The sequence below is a fragment of the Mus pahari genome, chromosome 20, assembly GCF_900095145.1.
Source record: "Mus pahari chromosome 20, PAHARI_EIJ_v1.1, whole genome shotgun sequence".
NCBI lineage: Eukaryota > Metazoa > Chordata > Mammalia > Rodentia > Muridae > Mus > Mus pahari.
The window spans coordinates 33,260,251-33,275,269 of NC_034609.1; the positions used below are offsets into that span (position 1 = coordinate 33,260,251).

Here is a 15,019-nt window from a genome sequence, read left to right on the forward strand (position 1 = left end):
ACCGTTTTTTTTTTTTTTTTTTTTTTTTTTTGATAGGCTGACCTTAATTTCTCTATGTAACCAAGGCTAGGATTGATTTACTGACCGTCCTGCTTCCACTTCCCCAGTGCTAGAATTACAGGCCTATACCTTTGTTTTTTTAAAGCAGCTTATAGTTTTAGAGAAAAGTAAAATTCAACTGGTTTTTATAGATGAGTAGTAGAATCTTTATGTTCTCCCCTCTCTAGTTTAGTCAGCCCTTTTGAGTGAGTGCCATTCTGGCCTGGGCTGTGAGGCAGGCGAGAGCTCAGGAGGCTTTCCTTTCTGCTCTTCCCCAGGTGGTGTCGCAGCGGATCAGCACTGTGGACCTCTCCTGTTACAGCCTTGAGGAGGTTCCTGAGCATCTCTTCTACAGCCAAGACATCACCTACCTCAACCTGCGACACAACTTCATGCAGTTAGAAAGACCAGGGGGCCTTGACACACTCCACAAGTATGTAGGGAAGAGGTTTCCAGACTACTATGTTGAAAATGAATTATAATTAGTAGCTTAGTGGGTCATATTTTAAGTGGACAAGTTTACTGGATTACATCATTCCTCATTTCTATAACAGAATAACCAGAGACTAGATAATGTATAAAGAGAAGAGGTTTACATGTAAATAGATGGTGGCTTTGCTGCAGCATGGTGGATGGTGGGAGCCCACATGGCAGGAGAGGTGGGATGGCAAGACAGGAGACCAGGGATAGTCAGCGGTCCGTGCTGACTGTTTTAGAGCAACTCATTCTCTTGGGAACTAACCCACTGTGTAATCCTTTCCCAGGACAGAGTATTCAGTGACTTAATTCCTTCCTCTTCCTTTTTTACCTATTGGTTTGTTTATTTTAGTGAGGTTGGGTATTGATTGAGTCCAGAACCCTATACATACTAGACCAGTATTCTCATTCTTGCTATTGATTTTGATACTATGTTTTGGTGGTTTGTTTTTCTTTTGTTATGAAATAGGGTCTCAAACTGGCCTGGAACTCACTTGTGTAGACCACGGTGACCTTGAACTCACAGAGATCTGCCTGCCTCAGCCTTCAGGATGCTGGCATTAGAGGCCTGCACCACTATGCCAGGCTTAAGGTAATCATCATCTGCATCTATGGCAGATTGTGAGATTCCATACATGGGCAGTTTTTTAATCAAAAGTTTCTAATTGAAGTGCCTCAGGCTGGGGCAGGCCTCTCTCCTGTGTGTTTACCCCACCAGTTCTTGAGCCCTTCGTCATCTGTGAAACCTTTCTCTTCTGCTATGAGCCATCTCACACTGCAAAACTGCGATCCGTGTGTTTCTCTTCTTTCTCAGAACATATTTTACCTTCCTGTTCTCCCCACCTAAAACAGCATGAGAGACCAGCCTGGGCTATGTTAAGTGACACCCTGTCTCAAGAAACTACATAAGACAAAAACTGGATACCCACCAGGCAGAGGTGGCACAAGCCTTTAATCCCAGCACTTGGGAGGCAGAGCCAGAGGCAGGCAGATTTCTGAGTTCAAGGCCAGCTTGGTCTACAGAGTGAGTTCCAGGCTCACCAGGGCTACACAGAGAATCCCTGTCTCGACAAAAACAAACAAACAAACAAACAGAACAAAACAAACAAAACAAAACTGGATACCCATGAATAATGACAAGAAGTGACTGTGAGTTTCTGCTGGGGAATGAAGAAATTGAAAATCAAAGCAAAGTGTTGTACATTACATGGTGAATGAAAAATAACACATTAAAATGACATGTTTTATTTACTCATGTTAATAATGTAATTCTCATAATCCTAGTATAATATTCAGAAATCATGGGTATTTATAACCTAAGCTTTTACAGATACAAGTAATATTAATAGTAAGTAAGATATTTAGTAATGATACAAGTATTTGACTTATATTTGAATAGTAAATTATGATAAGGTATAATATTGACAAAGTCAGTGTTTAGCATTTCCAGTTGCTCGAAAGTAGAATTGATCCAGTTAGAGAGCTTCCCAGAGATTCTGAAGTCGAGGCACCTGGGCAAAGAATAGTAAGTGATCAGACTCAGGTCACCTGGAAGTCAGAAGTTAAGGTTTGAGAATGGAGCCTTGGTGTTAGGTTCCATGGGTTCCATTCTCAAAGCAGAGAACAATGCCTTTTGCTTATCATCTCATTTGTATGATATACAACCTGATGTTCCACACATCCATCCTATGGCCACACTATCTCGAGGGCAGATAATATAGAAGCTTTGACAGCACAAATGGCAACAGCACAGGGTTCATGTGGCTCACACTTCACAGCGCAAGGCTGCCACCCGGTTTTAAGCTCACCTGTGATCCATTTATTTTGAGTGACATTCAAGCCAATATAATTGCAGTACAAAAAGAGTTGCTTTTAATGTGCTGTGTATTTGTTAGCTATTGTGGTATCTGAGTAGGTTAACTTTTGTATATTCCATGTAGACATTTAGTAAAATGAGTTTAAAGGGATCAAGTGTGACCTGATAGAAAGGCACCGTGACAGCATGAGCCCCCATGTGTATTTCCTGCCTCATTTTAGAACTCTCTTGACCCGTTGGCAGCATGCTCTGTGCTTTAACCACTTTGCTGTCCTATGTCCACACAGCATTTGCTAGCACATAGCGAAAACATGTTTTTAGGACAGATTATATGTATGTTATGTAGATCATTTGATTTCTATATAGATCATTTAGCTGGTTGTGGTAGCACATGTCCGTAATCCCACCACTTTGCAAATGGAGGCAGTATTTTGAGTCTGAGACCAGTCTATGCTATATTGTGAGTTCTAGGCCAGTTGGGGCTACATAGAAGGTCTCCAAAAGCAATAATAAAATGTAAAAAAACCAAACCAAAACAAAACAAAACATCACAGTCCATTGATTGTCCCTGTAAAGACATATAGTGGGTGTCTTAGTTCTTCATACCATCACAGTGGGTTTATGGAAATATAGTCTGTATTGTGCCTTTGTTCTTTAGATTTTCTCAACTGAAGGGCCTGAACTTATCCCATAATAAACTTGGACTGTTTCCTGTGTTGCTGTGTGAGATTTCTACCCTGACTGAACTCAACCTTTCTTGTAATGGATTTCATGACTTGCCAAGTCAGATTGGTAAACTGCTAAAGTAAGTGCTGGCTTTTCTAGTTTCTTCTTCTGCAGGAGACTTCCTCTAGTCTTAGAATGCAGTTAGCACTTTGAACTTTCACAGTGAGATAAGTCACATTCTTATCAAGATTCTGTTAAGTAATGGCTCTTGATACCAGACATGACCATGCACCAAGCAGTGACCCATTCTTTCCATATCAGCAGCAGAGACCCCTGGGTCTTTATGTAGTGTCTGAAGGCCCAACCTTAGAAAGTATGTCTAACTTCTGTTTACTCTCGATGGGCCAAGATGTGGGGGAGTTTTGTAATGTTTGAATTGTTAATAATTACTGTCCAGGCTTAGTAATGAGTTACCACTTCTTTTGTTGGCTCTGTGTGTGAGCTGCTCCACAGTGCAGGCTTGTTTGTTTTCCAGTCTTCAGACCCTCAGCCTCGATGGCAACGTCCTCACGGCTCTGCCAGATGAGTTGGGAAACCTGCAGCAGCTCACTTCTCTGGGAATTTCCTTCAACAATTTTAGTCAAATTCCTGAAGTTTTGGAGAAACTCACCATGTTAGATAAAGTGGTTATGGCAGGAAATCATTTGGAAGTCCTGAACCTAGGCGTGCTGACCAGGATGAGCCAGGTTAAGCACGTGGATCTGAGGTGAGGCACTCTGAGAACTTGTTTAGCTTTGCTGGGATGGGCCTTGATGTCTTCTCCTCATAATGTTTCTTTAGAACATTAGGAACTTAGAACAATAGATGTTATCTGCAGTAAAACTTCATTATTCATCTAATAGCAGAGAGAGAAAGGATCTGGTGGGTTTGTCAGTGACAGACTTAAATTGCCCAAGGTTGTCTTGACTTTCTCTTTCAGCAACATTTATGAGAATTTCCATCTCCTTTATCCGTTCTGGATTCAGCCGTCTTTCTTTCCTTTACTGGCAGTAGAAGGTATCATTGCAGTTCATTGTTTTGATGAGCATTTGCTTATTTATGAGTTAGTGGTCTCTAGTTTTCTATAAACTTGGCCATTTTTCTGTTGAGTCACTTATTTTTTCTTTGTTTTTTTTTTCACTTATTTTTTCTTAATAACATTGTGTTGTAGTTGAGCTATTCAAGGCTTCACTACTAAAACCTCATGAGTTTTACTTTATAGTGACCATCTTTCTCTAAAGAAAGGTGGTCAAAGTTATCTACCACATATTCTGACATTTCAGGTAGTGAGCCCTGTAAAGACACAGACTGGGATTTAGTATCACACAGGAGAACAGGGCTGGTTTGTCCTAAGTCATGTAGGTGAGGAGACAAGAGGCAGAAATACTGTGTGAAGTTTGTGTTTGAACCATTCCTGTGCATTCAGACTGTTTTCTCCTTAGTGCATGCACTAGAGTCTTAGCACTAGATTAAAAGGAGGTGTAACCCCAGGAAAGGGAAGCTGCTCCTGTCTTAGCATCCTGCTCACCCCAGAACTTGCCCATTTTCTTGTCCTCCTGTGCCCCACCTGACCTTGTGAGGTGCTTGGATAGAAGCATTTACCTCTTCATGAATATTGCCTTTTTTCTGTCTAGTTTGTGTATGCATTTCCTGGTTCTAACCTAGCTGGATCATGGCTTCTTTTTCTAAAAGTTAACTGGTTGTTTTATATATGTAGTATCTTGAAAAATGAAGCAAGTAGTGAAATTCTCATGTTTGGTAAAGAGAGGAAAGCGTCATACCTCTCTTCAACGTTTCTAAGCCCGTAATAGAAGTTCTTTTCAATTATTTTCCTATTTCTGAATATTAAGGATGAACCACTTGAAAACGGTGATTATTGAAAATCTGGAAGGAAATAAAAACATCACGCACATGGATTTGCGGGACAATCAGTTGACTGATTTGGACCTTAGCTGCTTATGTAGCTTGGAGCAGCTGCATTGTGAGCGGAACCAGCTGAGGGAGCTGACACTCAGTGGCTTTTCCCTTCGAACCCTCTACGCCAGTTGGAACAGTGAGTTCTCTATCCAACCTCCTGTTTTAGCTCTTTCTCTCGTCTGAGCCTTCTAAGAAGAGTGGCATCTGTGGTTCTTCTCAGCCACACTGCAGAATAGAGTTGTTGCTCCTTGAGCTTCTTTTTTAACTTTGATGTTAGCCTTGAAGCAATGGGTATATATACATAAAAAGACATGGCTGGGTACCTTGAGATTCATTGTGTACAGGAAGAGGCCTTACATAATCATAGGGGTCGTTTAGGTGGTTGAGCATGTTCAGACCAGAGCATCTGTTATGGATTAGGTGTTGGTATCCTTACAGCCTAGGGCTAAATCGGTCCTATCCCTGCTTTTTGTATAGTCTGTAAAGAAAGAGTTTCTATTACTGCAACCAACACCATGACCAAAAAACAAGTTGGGGAGGAAAGAGTTTATTCATCTTACATTTCCACATTGTGGTTCATCCCTGAAGGAAGTCGGGACTGGAGCTCACACAGAGCAGGAGCCTGGAGGCAGGAGCTGATGCAGAGGGTGCTGCCTACTGGATTGCTTTCCCTGGCTTGCTCAGCTTGCCTTTTTATAGAACCCAGGACCACCAGCCCAAGGATGGCACCACCTACAGTGGGCCCTCCCACTTTGATTACTAATTGAGAAAATGCCTTACAGCTGGATTTCATGGAGGCATTTCCTCAACTAAGCACTTTTCTCTGTGATAACTCCAGTGGTGTCAAGTTGACACGCAAATCCAGCCAGTACAAATGGTTTTTATATTTTTAAAAAGTTGGGTTAAAAATTAGAATAATAATATTTGTGACTTGAAAATTACATGAAATTTAAGCTTTTATATTCATAAACCAGGTTTTATTAGTACACACTAATAGGTTTGCATTTAGTTTATGTATCACTGTTTTTATGTTGCTGTGTTAAAATTATAGGAGTAAGACACTGTTATGGTGGTCCATAAACCATAAAGAATTTCTTTCAGCCTTTGTGGAGAAGCACATGCTTCCTTAGTTCTAGTGTGAATAGACCCTGTTCCAGTAGTGTAGGGAGCACAGATGGCAGAACAGACATGATGTGCTTTCTACAGTGTAGCAGTTGACATAGCAAATCCACCAGGACAGAACTATTGCATAACCTGCCTACCTTGGTAGTCTGGCTGCGGTGATTGCAAGTTCTTTTATTCCAGTCTTAATTACTAATACAAACTCTCATGTTATACAGTAGGTAGTATATATGTATACATACATGTATGTGCTTTATAGAATCAATATAAGTTAAAGAGGCTGCTGCAGAATTTAAGAGATTTCAGAGTCTGTATTGATAAGGTAATGAACCAAACGAATGCCAGGAGAGTATAGTAACTACATACCTGCTGTAGTTAGGTTTGAGAGCAAATTGACAGACTTAAGTTGCTCAGGAAAACCATAGTCAGAGAGTTGGGAACAGATTCAGAGCAGGAAACAAGCATGTCAGGCAGGTCCAGATCCAGAAAGGCAAACACGTAGTCATAGACTACATAAAAAATGGGGTCTACCTGAGCTGAAGCTCAAGGGGTAGTGGGGAGGCCTTAGTCCTACACACAGATACACACACACCAGGGATCAGATGGTAGGTTGGTATGAAGCCCGTACCATCACAATGTTTAATGTCTGTCACTTTATGGTGTTCAGGTAAGGGAGTTATACCCTTTTCTTGACCTGGCATGTCCAATAAGTTATTGGGCCTGGTTTTCTTGATGTGATTTTAATGTCCATATGCCCGTACAGTCTCAATTAATCCCAATAAACTCACAGGGTAGCTCCCTTTTGGTCCCCAGGAATAAGTCATTTACCAGTCTGGATGGGTGGTGACTGACACCTGGATTACCCAGGGCTGTAGTCATCCTTCTTCCTCAAAATGGAGTCAAAGCTGCTGTTCACAGCCTGAAAAACCACTCTTCTTCATACAACGTGGGATGACTTAGAGCAGAGATTGGCTTCATGGTCTGTGGGGATGTTTTTCAGTGTAAAAGACCTTGTGTTTATAGAGACCACTGTTTTGTCTATTTGAGACAGTCTCATGATGTTGAAGCCATTTTTATGGAGAGTTCTTTACCAGTTAGGCTTGTTATGTATTTTGTTTAGGTTTTGGAGTTTTAAGAAAGTTTCACTGTACCACCCCAGTTGGCTTCAGACTTAACCTCCAAGTACTGGGGCTGTAGGTGTACTTACCAGGCTTGGCAGCTTTCTGTGTTTAAGGAAGGGAAGGGAAGGAAACAAGTTCACTTAGCGTCACTAACTGCCAGAAATGAAGATTTAACTACTTTATAATCCTCAGTTGGAAGGGGGTTGTGCTAGGTGTGACCAGAGACTAGACTTGGCATCTCTCTCCTGGAGTCCTCACTAGAGCCAGTGAGAATTTGACATGAAACCACCTCAGGAGAAGGTGACCATGTCAGAAAAGTGGCAGAGCTGTGTGAACAGTGATTTCCTGCTGCCATTTATCACAGAGCTACCTACACACAGAAGGATTGTCACAGTGTTGTGTTGTGGTGAAAACGTAGGCCTGTTAACAGGAAAATGGTAAATCAGCAATGATATATTTACATGGTAGATTTTGTACAATAGCAGAAATGAATGGACTAAAGCTTTGCGTACTGGTGCAAATAAGTCTTGGAAACAGTTTTTGACTAAGAAAGTAAAACTTCACGATCATAGTGTGCTGTGCAGTTATACCAAAGCTCAACACAGAGACAGCGTTTTCTAGGTTAAAACTGTACCACAAATGATACATTCAGGGAAATGTTTGCCTCTTGGTGCTAAGGCACAGCATATAAGGCAGGCATCAGTGTGTTAAGAGCTAACTGATGATGGTGGAAAACTTTTTTTTTCCCTCTGTCTTTCTGTGTTGGAATATGTTACTAGGATAAAAGATGCTAGAGGTTTCCGTTTTATTGTCTTTCATCATGTTACAAAGGTTCCCTCGTGGCTCAGATGAGTCTCCTGAATCAGAAGTCTAGCTGTTGAGCAGGACTGCAGGGTGACAACTTGAGTTCTGTCCCTTGGACCTACAGGGTGGAAAGAGAGAACCAGTTTCCACAAGTTGTCCTCTGGCCACCATATGACACCAGCATACAGACACAGACATACATGCATGCAGAGATAAGTAAGTGTAATAATACAAAAAGAGCCTGTTGAGTAAAAAGTGGGTGCTGTGGCCACACCTGTAATCCCAGTACTTGGGAGGATCAGGAGTTTCAGGCTAGCTTGAGATACAAAGTCAAACCCTATTTCAGCCTACCACTACCCTTAGAAAAGCCAAAACAACAATAACAGCAATGTCTTGAGTGCTAACTGGAACTGTGTATTGATATGCCTGAGGTTCCTCTCTTGGCTCATATTCAACATCTATGCATAGATCAGTTCACATGTGTGTGGATGATAGATTCATAGTCACTGTAATTGGAACAGCCCTACCTACATGTCCAGCATTAAGTAGTCATGGAGTATTTGCTGTCAGGGTCCTTATGTTCTACCACCTAGAAATCACCCCTGGACAAGGAGGAGTGCTGGCTTCAGCAACTTTTGTACCCCATGACATGGCAGTGAGTCGGGTAGCCAGGCCTGGTGGCTCCCTCTAGTGTTACAACTCCTACATAGGTCTTTGGTAATAGAGCCCTTAGCCCTGCAAGTGAAGCACTGCCTAGGAAGTCAGGATTCCTCAGCCTTGGCATTGTAGCTTCTAGACAGACCTAAATGTCAGGAGTCCTCATCCCTTGATAGCAGCCACTGTTACAGCTTCCAGACCTGGGGTGTCTGAAGACTTAATAGCTTGCTGCTATTCTTCCGGCAACCAGGGCTTGCAGGTGCTTTCTTCTGCCTCTTTATAGCCCCTGCCTTATTCCAGATCAGCTCTCTACCCTCTTTTGCCTTCTCTCTACTTCCTCTGCCATCCCTGTCCCTGGTCTGGCTGCTCCTCAGCTGCCTCTTGTTAGTCAGCGTCCCAGGAAACAGCTACTACTGCCCTGCTGGCTGCCAGCTTGTGACTCTCCTTAGCTTCTTCCTCAGTTCTCCCGAAAACAACTTTGTCATCTTTAAGCTTAGCATGCTCCAATGTCCTGACGTGCTGCCTCAGCCACCACCACTGCTCCACTGCCCCTGCTGCTGCTTTCTCTGTAACCAACTTAGCTTCTTCTGGTAAGAGAGGCAAGAAAAAATAACTTGAGAGAAGTCTTGTATTAGAGCTAATTATTGTGGCTCCAAGCTGACTCATCAAGTGAGCAGAAAGCTTGCTCATAGCCAGAGACCTGTGTTTACACCAGTCACAGTAAGCCTCTCATGCAGAGGAAGGTTTGTATTCCACCACTCTCAATGGTCCCTCTGCTAGGCCACTAGGGTTAAGTGTCTCTTTCTGGCTTAGGTGGGAGTGGTTATAGAGACATCTAGGATTCATCAAGACTTGTGACAGGAAAAAGTCACATGTAAACTGTTTGAAACAGCCCTGGTTTGAGGGCGTTACCTCAGGAGCCCCTTTAAAAGCTGCAGTAAGGGCTGGTGAGATGGCTCGGTGGGTAAGAGCACTGACTGTTCTCCCGAAGGTCATGAGTTCAAATCCCAGCAATCACATGGTGGCTCACAACCATCTATAATGAGATCTGATGCCCTTTTCTAGAGTGTCTGAAGTCAGCTACGGTGTACTTACATATAATAAATAAATCTTTTTTTTTTTTTTAAAGCTGCAGTAAATAGCAGTACAGTTGTCATGTATTTTCCCCTAGGTTTCTTGGTATGTTCATAAAGGTCGGTACTGGCCTAAAGTCATTTGGCTAACTGATAATCATTTTGTTTAACACAGTCGGGGGCAGCAAGGGAGAGTCCAACATCTGCCAGTTAAGACACCAAATTGCCTTATCTCCCAACACCTTTCCCTTTTTACAAGAAAACAGAAATCAGAAGGGATGCTTACAGTAAGAATTTAAGAATCATTAACACTAGTAGTGATTTTTGCCAGGTATTATAACACTTTAACAAAGTTCAAAACCTGTTCAGAGCCCTAGGGAGGAATGAATCTATCAGATGTGTTTTATATTCAGACACACAAAAAGAACATTAAGATATAACCGCATGCAATAGTGTGAACAGATGTCACAAGCATAATGTGGAGTCAGACCAAAGCATATGCAGGAGGGAGAGAGAAGAGACTCGGGAGTCCAAGGCCATCCTCAGGTACATAGTGAGTTCAAGGCCAGCCTGGGCTACATGAGACCTTGCTTCAAAATGAAACAGAAGATAGCAAAGTATGTCTGGGATCACAAATGTGCACCACCGTGCTTGGTTCATGCAGTGCTGGGTTAGAGCCCAGGACTTTCTCGATGATGGGTCAGCATGTGGCCGACCAAGCTGCATCTCCAGCCGTCACGGACCCGAAGTAAAGCAAGATTGTGAGTTTAAGGCCACCTGGGCTACCCAGAAGCCTCCTGTTGGGTGGGGCCTGGAGGATAGTTTGGTTTTATAACTGGCACGTGTTGTCTGCTGTTTGTAACCAGGTGGAAAGTGGTATGTTTGAGTGTGTGGTGGCTAGAAGAGGAGATGAGGACATGCTCAGGAGGTGATAATGCCTTGTGGAGGAGCCAAGTGTTGGCTTTACTGCTGTTCCATTTCACTGATCGATACACTTAAGATTGGTTCTGTGTCTGCATTATACTTCAATTAAAAGTGACATTATTTTTACCAAAAATGTAGATATCGTCCTGGAGAGATGGCTCAGTGGTTAAGAGTTCTCAGTGCTCTTAAAGAGGACCTGAGTTAGGTCCCTAGCACCTGTGTGAGGCTCTCAGAGTTACCTGCTAACTCCACCTCTGGGGAGATCCAGTTCCTCTGCTCTCTGGGGACCCTTGCACAATATGTTCATACCATACACATACATGTAATTAAAAATAAATACTTTTTAAAAATCTAAGTATTAAATTTTCAAGTTATAAACTAAGTGGCACTGTTAACATTAGTGGTTGGAGTGTTAACATTCGTGATGTAGTGTAAATGCGAAAGACCCCAAAGTTAGTAGTTGTGTATGTTTGCAAAGACAGACGAGGGGTGAATGGCAGTTAGAGTGGGCTGCCAGTAGGTTTTAGCTTTAGTCATCTCTACAAAACCACTTTTGCTTGTTTACTAGGTATTCCTTTAAAAAACTGTGTATACGTGTGTGGGCATGTGCAGGTGCCCATGGAGGCCAGCAGCATCCGATCCCCTGGAAACTGGAATTATCAGGCTGTTGTGAACTACTAGCTGTAGTGCTGGAACATGAACTTGGGTCCTCTGGAAGAGCAGTAGGTGCTCTTAACCACTGAGCCATCTCTCTAACCCTCTCTAGTTCTTGCTCTCTGTCGGAGACCATTGCTAGCGTGTTGTCTCTTTTCTCACAGGGCTGACAGCAGTGAATGTGTATCCAGTACCCAGCCTGCTCACTTCCTTGGAGCTCTCCGGGTGAGTATGTCCATAAGGGTGGAGCTTGTTTTGATTGGGGGAGGGGTGTTTTGGGGGAGGGAGAGAGATACTATTTCGTGGCTAAAGGAAGGAGGGTAAGGGGAATTAGGTCTCTGCTGTCTGAATAAACAAAGTGTTGCTTAATTCCACTGTCTTCACCTTTCTGTCTACATTTCTCATGAGAGCTGTTTTCTTACTTGCCATTTCCTTATCCCGTCAGCAGCTCACCTTAGGCCATGTCTAGTTCACTCTTCCCTGCTGACATTTGCTCTTTCTTTTTTTAAAGGCAGCTTTCAAACTGGCCATGTTCTTTGTAATGCCATGTCAGTGTCTTTGGTTCTGTTGTGTTCTCCTGCAGGCAGTCACCCCCCAGTTCTGATTTGGCACACTGCGCTGTTACAGATGCAGTCACTGAGTGTTGGCATCCACCAGTTCTCTAGACTGAGCCTCTCAGGTCAGGCTTATGCCTCCAGCTCTTCACCAGTTGATTTTGCTACCCACACCCCAGGAGCCTCAAACCTGTGTAAAATTAACTCATCTCCCACTGCACCGGACTTGTTTTCTGTATCTGTTCATAATTCAGCACCGTCATGCCCCTGGTCATTCAGGCCAAAGCCTGAAAGTAGTTTCCATCTTTTATTCTGTCCTCCTTCCTGTACCTGACCCTTCTCCGAGTCATAGTCATTGCTGACCCTGCGCAGTGCCAGCCCCCTCCTCCCCTTCAGCTGGATGACTACTCACTTAGGCCTATATCATTCCTGATTCTCATTCTTCTTTCTTCTTCCCTTTCTTCCTTCTTTTTCTTTCTTCTCTTTCTTTCTTCTTGGCAGAATCATCTTTATTGGGCTCCATCTACCAGTAATGTATTTGAAGCACATAGCTGACATCACCTGTATACTGTTTATAAACCCTTGAGGTAGGCCCTACACATACATAGGATCAAGTAACTTTGCAGACATGGTTTAGACCTGGCTCTTCCAGTCACTTCATGCTCCAGGGTTATCAGGCTGCTTGGCCTCCCATCACACAGCACACTCTCCCTTGCCCCATCTCTGTGCTGTGACTCAAGTTGGCATCTTTGCTGCTTAAGTATTTTCATTTAAGGTCACAGAATCTAACCCTGGTGTCATGTCTCTTTTTTTTAAAAGATTTTATTTATTTATTTTATGTTATGTGAGTACTCTATCACTGTCTTCAGACATACCAGAAGAAGGCATCAAATCTCATTACAGATGGTTGTGAGCTACCATGTGGTTGCTGGGAATTGAACTCAGGACCTCTGGAAGAACAGTTAGTGCTCTTAACCACTGAGTCATCTCTCCAGCCCAGATGTCATGTTTTTTAGCAGCTAGTAGCCTTGGCTATTTCAGGCCAAGTGTTCTTTTCACAAAGTTGTCACAGCAAAGTCTGTTTCTCTATATAACTCTCACTTCATTCTGCCACATAATTGATAAACACCTTGAGATCTAGAAGGGGTAGGTTGCTCCTGACAGTAGAAGTCTGTATGATGTGGGGCTGTATTAACTATTTCGAGTTTGTGTTTCCTGTGACTTGAAACTTTGCCCCGCTACTGATAGCCTTTTCCCTCAGCTTTCTCACTGTCACTCCTTCTGTTTTTCTCAGAATTTGCTTCTTTTCTCTCTCTCATTACCTATGGAATTCCTAATCATCTTTGATGCCATTTCTTCCAAATCTCTCCTCATCATGTCTTACTATATCCTGTTGCTTCTGTTTGAAGTCTTCTCTGAACATGTGATGTAACACAGTTGGTACACGTTGCTGTGCACATTTGAGTACTGGTCTCTACCTTTCTACTTTAACAGCATTTTCTGATTGATGACTGTATTTCTGGCAGCATCCCAGATTCTTCCTTAGAAATAGTGTCCCTGCCCTAAGGTTCTTATAGGTGACTTAATATACACATTAGAGTCTAATGAAATGAATTCCATTTGTTACTTAGATTTTCATAACTATGACAAAATACCTGAAATAAGCAATTTAAAAGAAGTAAAGTCTATTTTTAGCTTGCAATTTCAGATCTGTGGCCATTTAACCATGTCACCTTGGGCCCTTGGGGAAGTATATAGTACTATGGTGGCAGCTCATAGTGGGTTACCTCATGACAACTGAGGAGGCCAGATCTCCTTTGAGCCCTTCCTTCCTTCCTTCTCACTTTTTTGCTCCCCCCTTTTCCTTACCCTTTTATCTTTTTTCTGTTTGTTTTTTAAGATAGTTTCCATATTTAACCCAGGCTGGCCTTGAACTTGTGACCCTCATGCTTGCCTTAGCTTCCCAAGTGCTAGGATTACAGTATGAACTGTCACCCTGGCTTAATCCTACCAGTTAGTTTTTAATTAACTTTCAAAAAAATTTCTGTGTGTGGATATTTTGCCTGTGTGTACGTCTCTAATACCACATGTATGCCTGGTGCCTACAGACTACAGTTAGAGATGGTTGTAGGCTGATACGTAGGTGCTAGGAATTGAACCCTGGTCCTCCGTAAGAGCGGCCAGTGCTCTGTACCACTAATCCATGTCTTCAGTCCCACCCACCAATTTGTAATAGCACCACAGGCTACTAGAACAAGCCGCAGTAGCGTTTCTGTGAGGGAAACATTTAATATCCAAGCCATAGTAAATTCTTACCTTAAGTGATGATTTTTATTCTCTACAGAAACTTGCTAGAGTGTGTCCCTGACTGGGCCTGTGAAGCAAAAAAGCTGGAAATACTAGATATAAGCCACAATCTTCTTACAGAGGTTCCCATGAGGTATGTATATCCATGCATGCATGATATATGTGTTTAAGTGTTTCTCTAGATTTGGGTTGTCTTTCATTGTTGGCGACTGTTGAGGAGGGGCCTGCTGAGTAGGAGGTACTGTAAGGGACTAGCCTACAGGAAACATAAGACTGACGTACATGCGGAGAATTGCTAGTGTGTGGTGTCAGTCTCTGGCATGGTTAGTGGTATGGTAGGATGAGTCTAGCTTTTATAGGGTGACTTATAATGAGCTGGAACCGTCCTGAGGGTTTAAGTCTTATGATCTAACTCATCCTGTAATCCCTTGTCTGTAGGTGCTGGCAGCCTCACTTTAGATTCGAATGAGGAAACTAAGAACAGTCAGGGAACCTGTCCAAGGCAACAGTTCACCAGAGAGCTATCATTTGAATGTAGCTGTCTTCCCCTGGAGGCTTTCTCTTAATCATGACATTTATCAATTGTTTCCGAATGTCAGGAGAGCTTTACATAATCAGAGTGCTTTGTGGTAAGATGGCATTTGAGTTCACCATTACCAGATGGTGAGATTTGCTTGAGGAAGGAGATAGTGGTGCTTGAGGGGTAGGTGAGGATGTTATACTATATATTCCAAAGTACTTAAATGTAAAACGTGTGCTTTTGGAATTTTAAAAATTAAACTAGAAGCTGGGCACACACCTTTAATCCCAGCACTTGGGAGGCAGAAGCAGGCGGATTTCTGAGTTCGA

General features: G+C 42.6%; 1 protein-coding gene across 1 annotated transcript in view; it reads left to right on the top strand.

The window, feature by feature from the left end:
• Positions 1-15,019, top strand: part of Phlpp2 (PH domain and leucine rich repeat protein phosphatase 2) — a 77,317-nt gene that overhangs the window by 40,595 nt on the left and 21,703 nt on the right. Inside the window, exons 6-11 of the mRNA XM_021220319.2 lie at positions 318-472; positions 2,991-3,137; positions 3,534-3,764; positions 4,888-5,090; positions 11,474-11,534; positions 14,208-14,303. Of these exons, the coding sequence (XP_021075978.1) occupies positions 318-472; positions 2,991-3,137; positions 3,534-3,764; positions 4,888-5,090; positions 11,474-11,534; positions 14,208-14,303 (893 nt within the window). The remainder of the gene's footprint in view (positions 1-317; positions 473-2,990; positions 3,138-3,533; positions 3,765-4,887; positions 5,091-11,473; positions 11,535-14,207; positions 14,304-15,019) is intronic.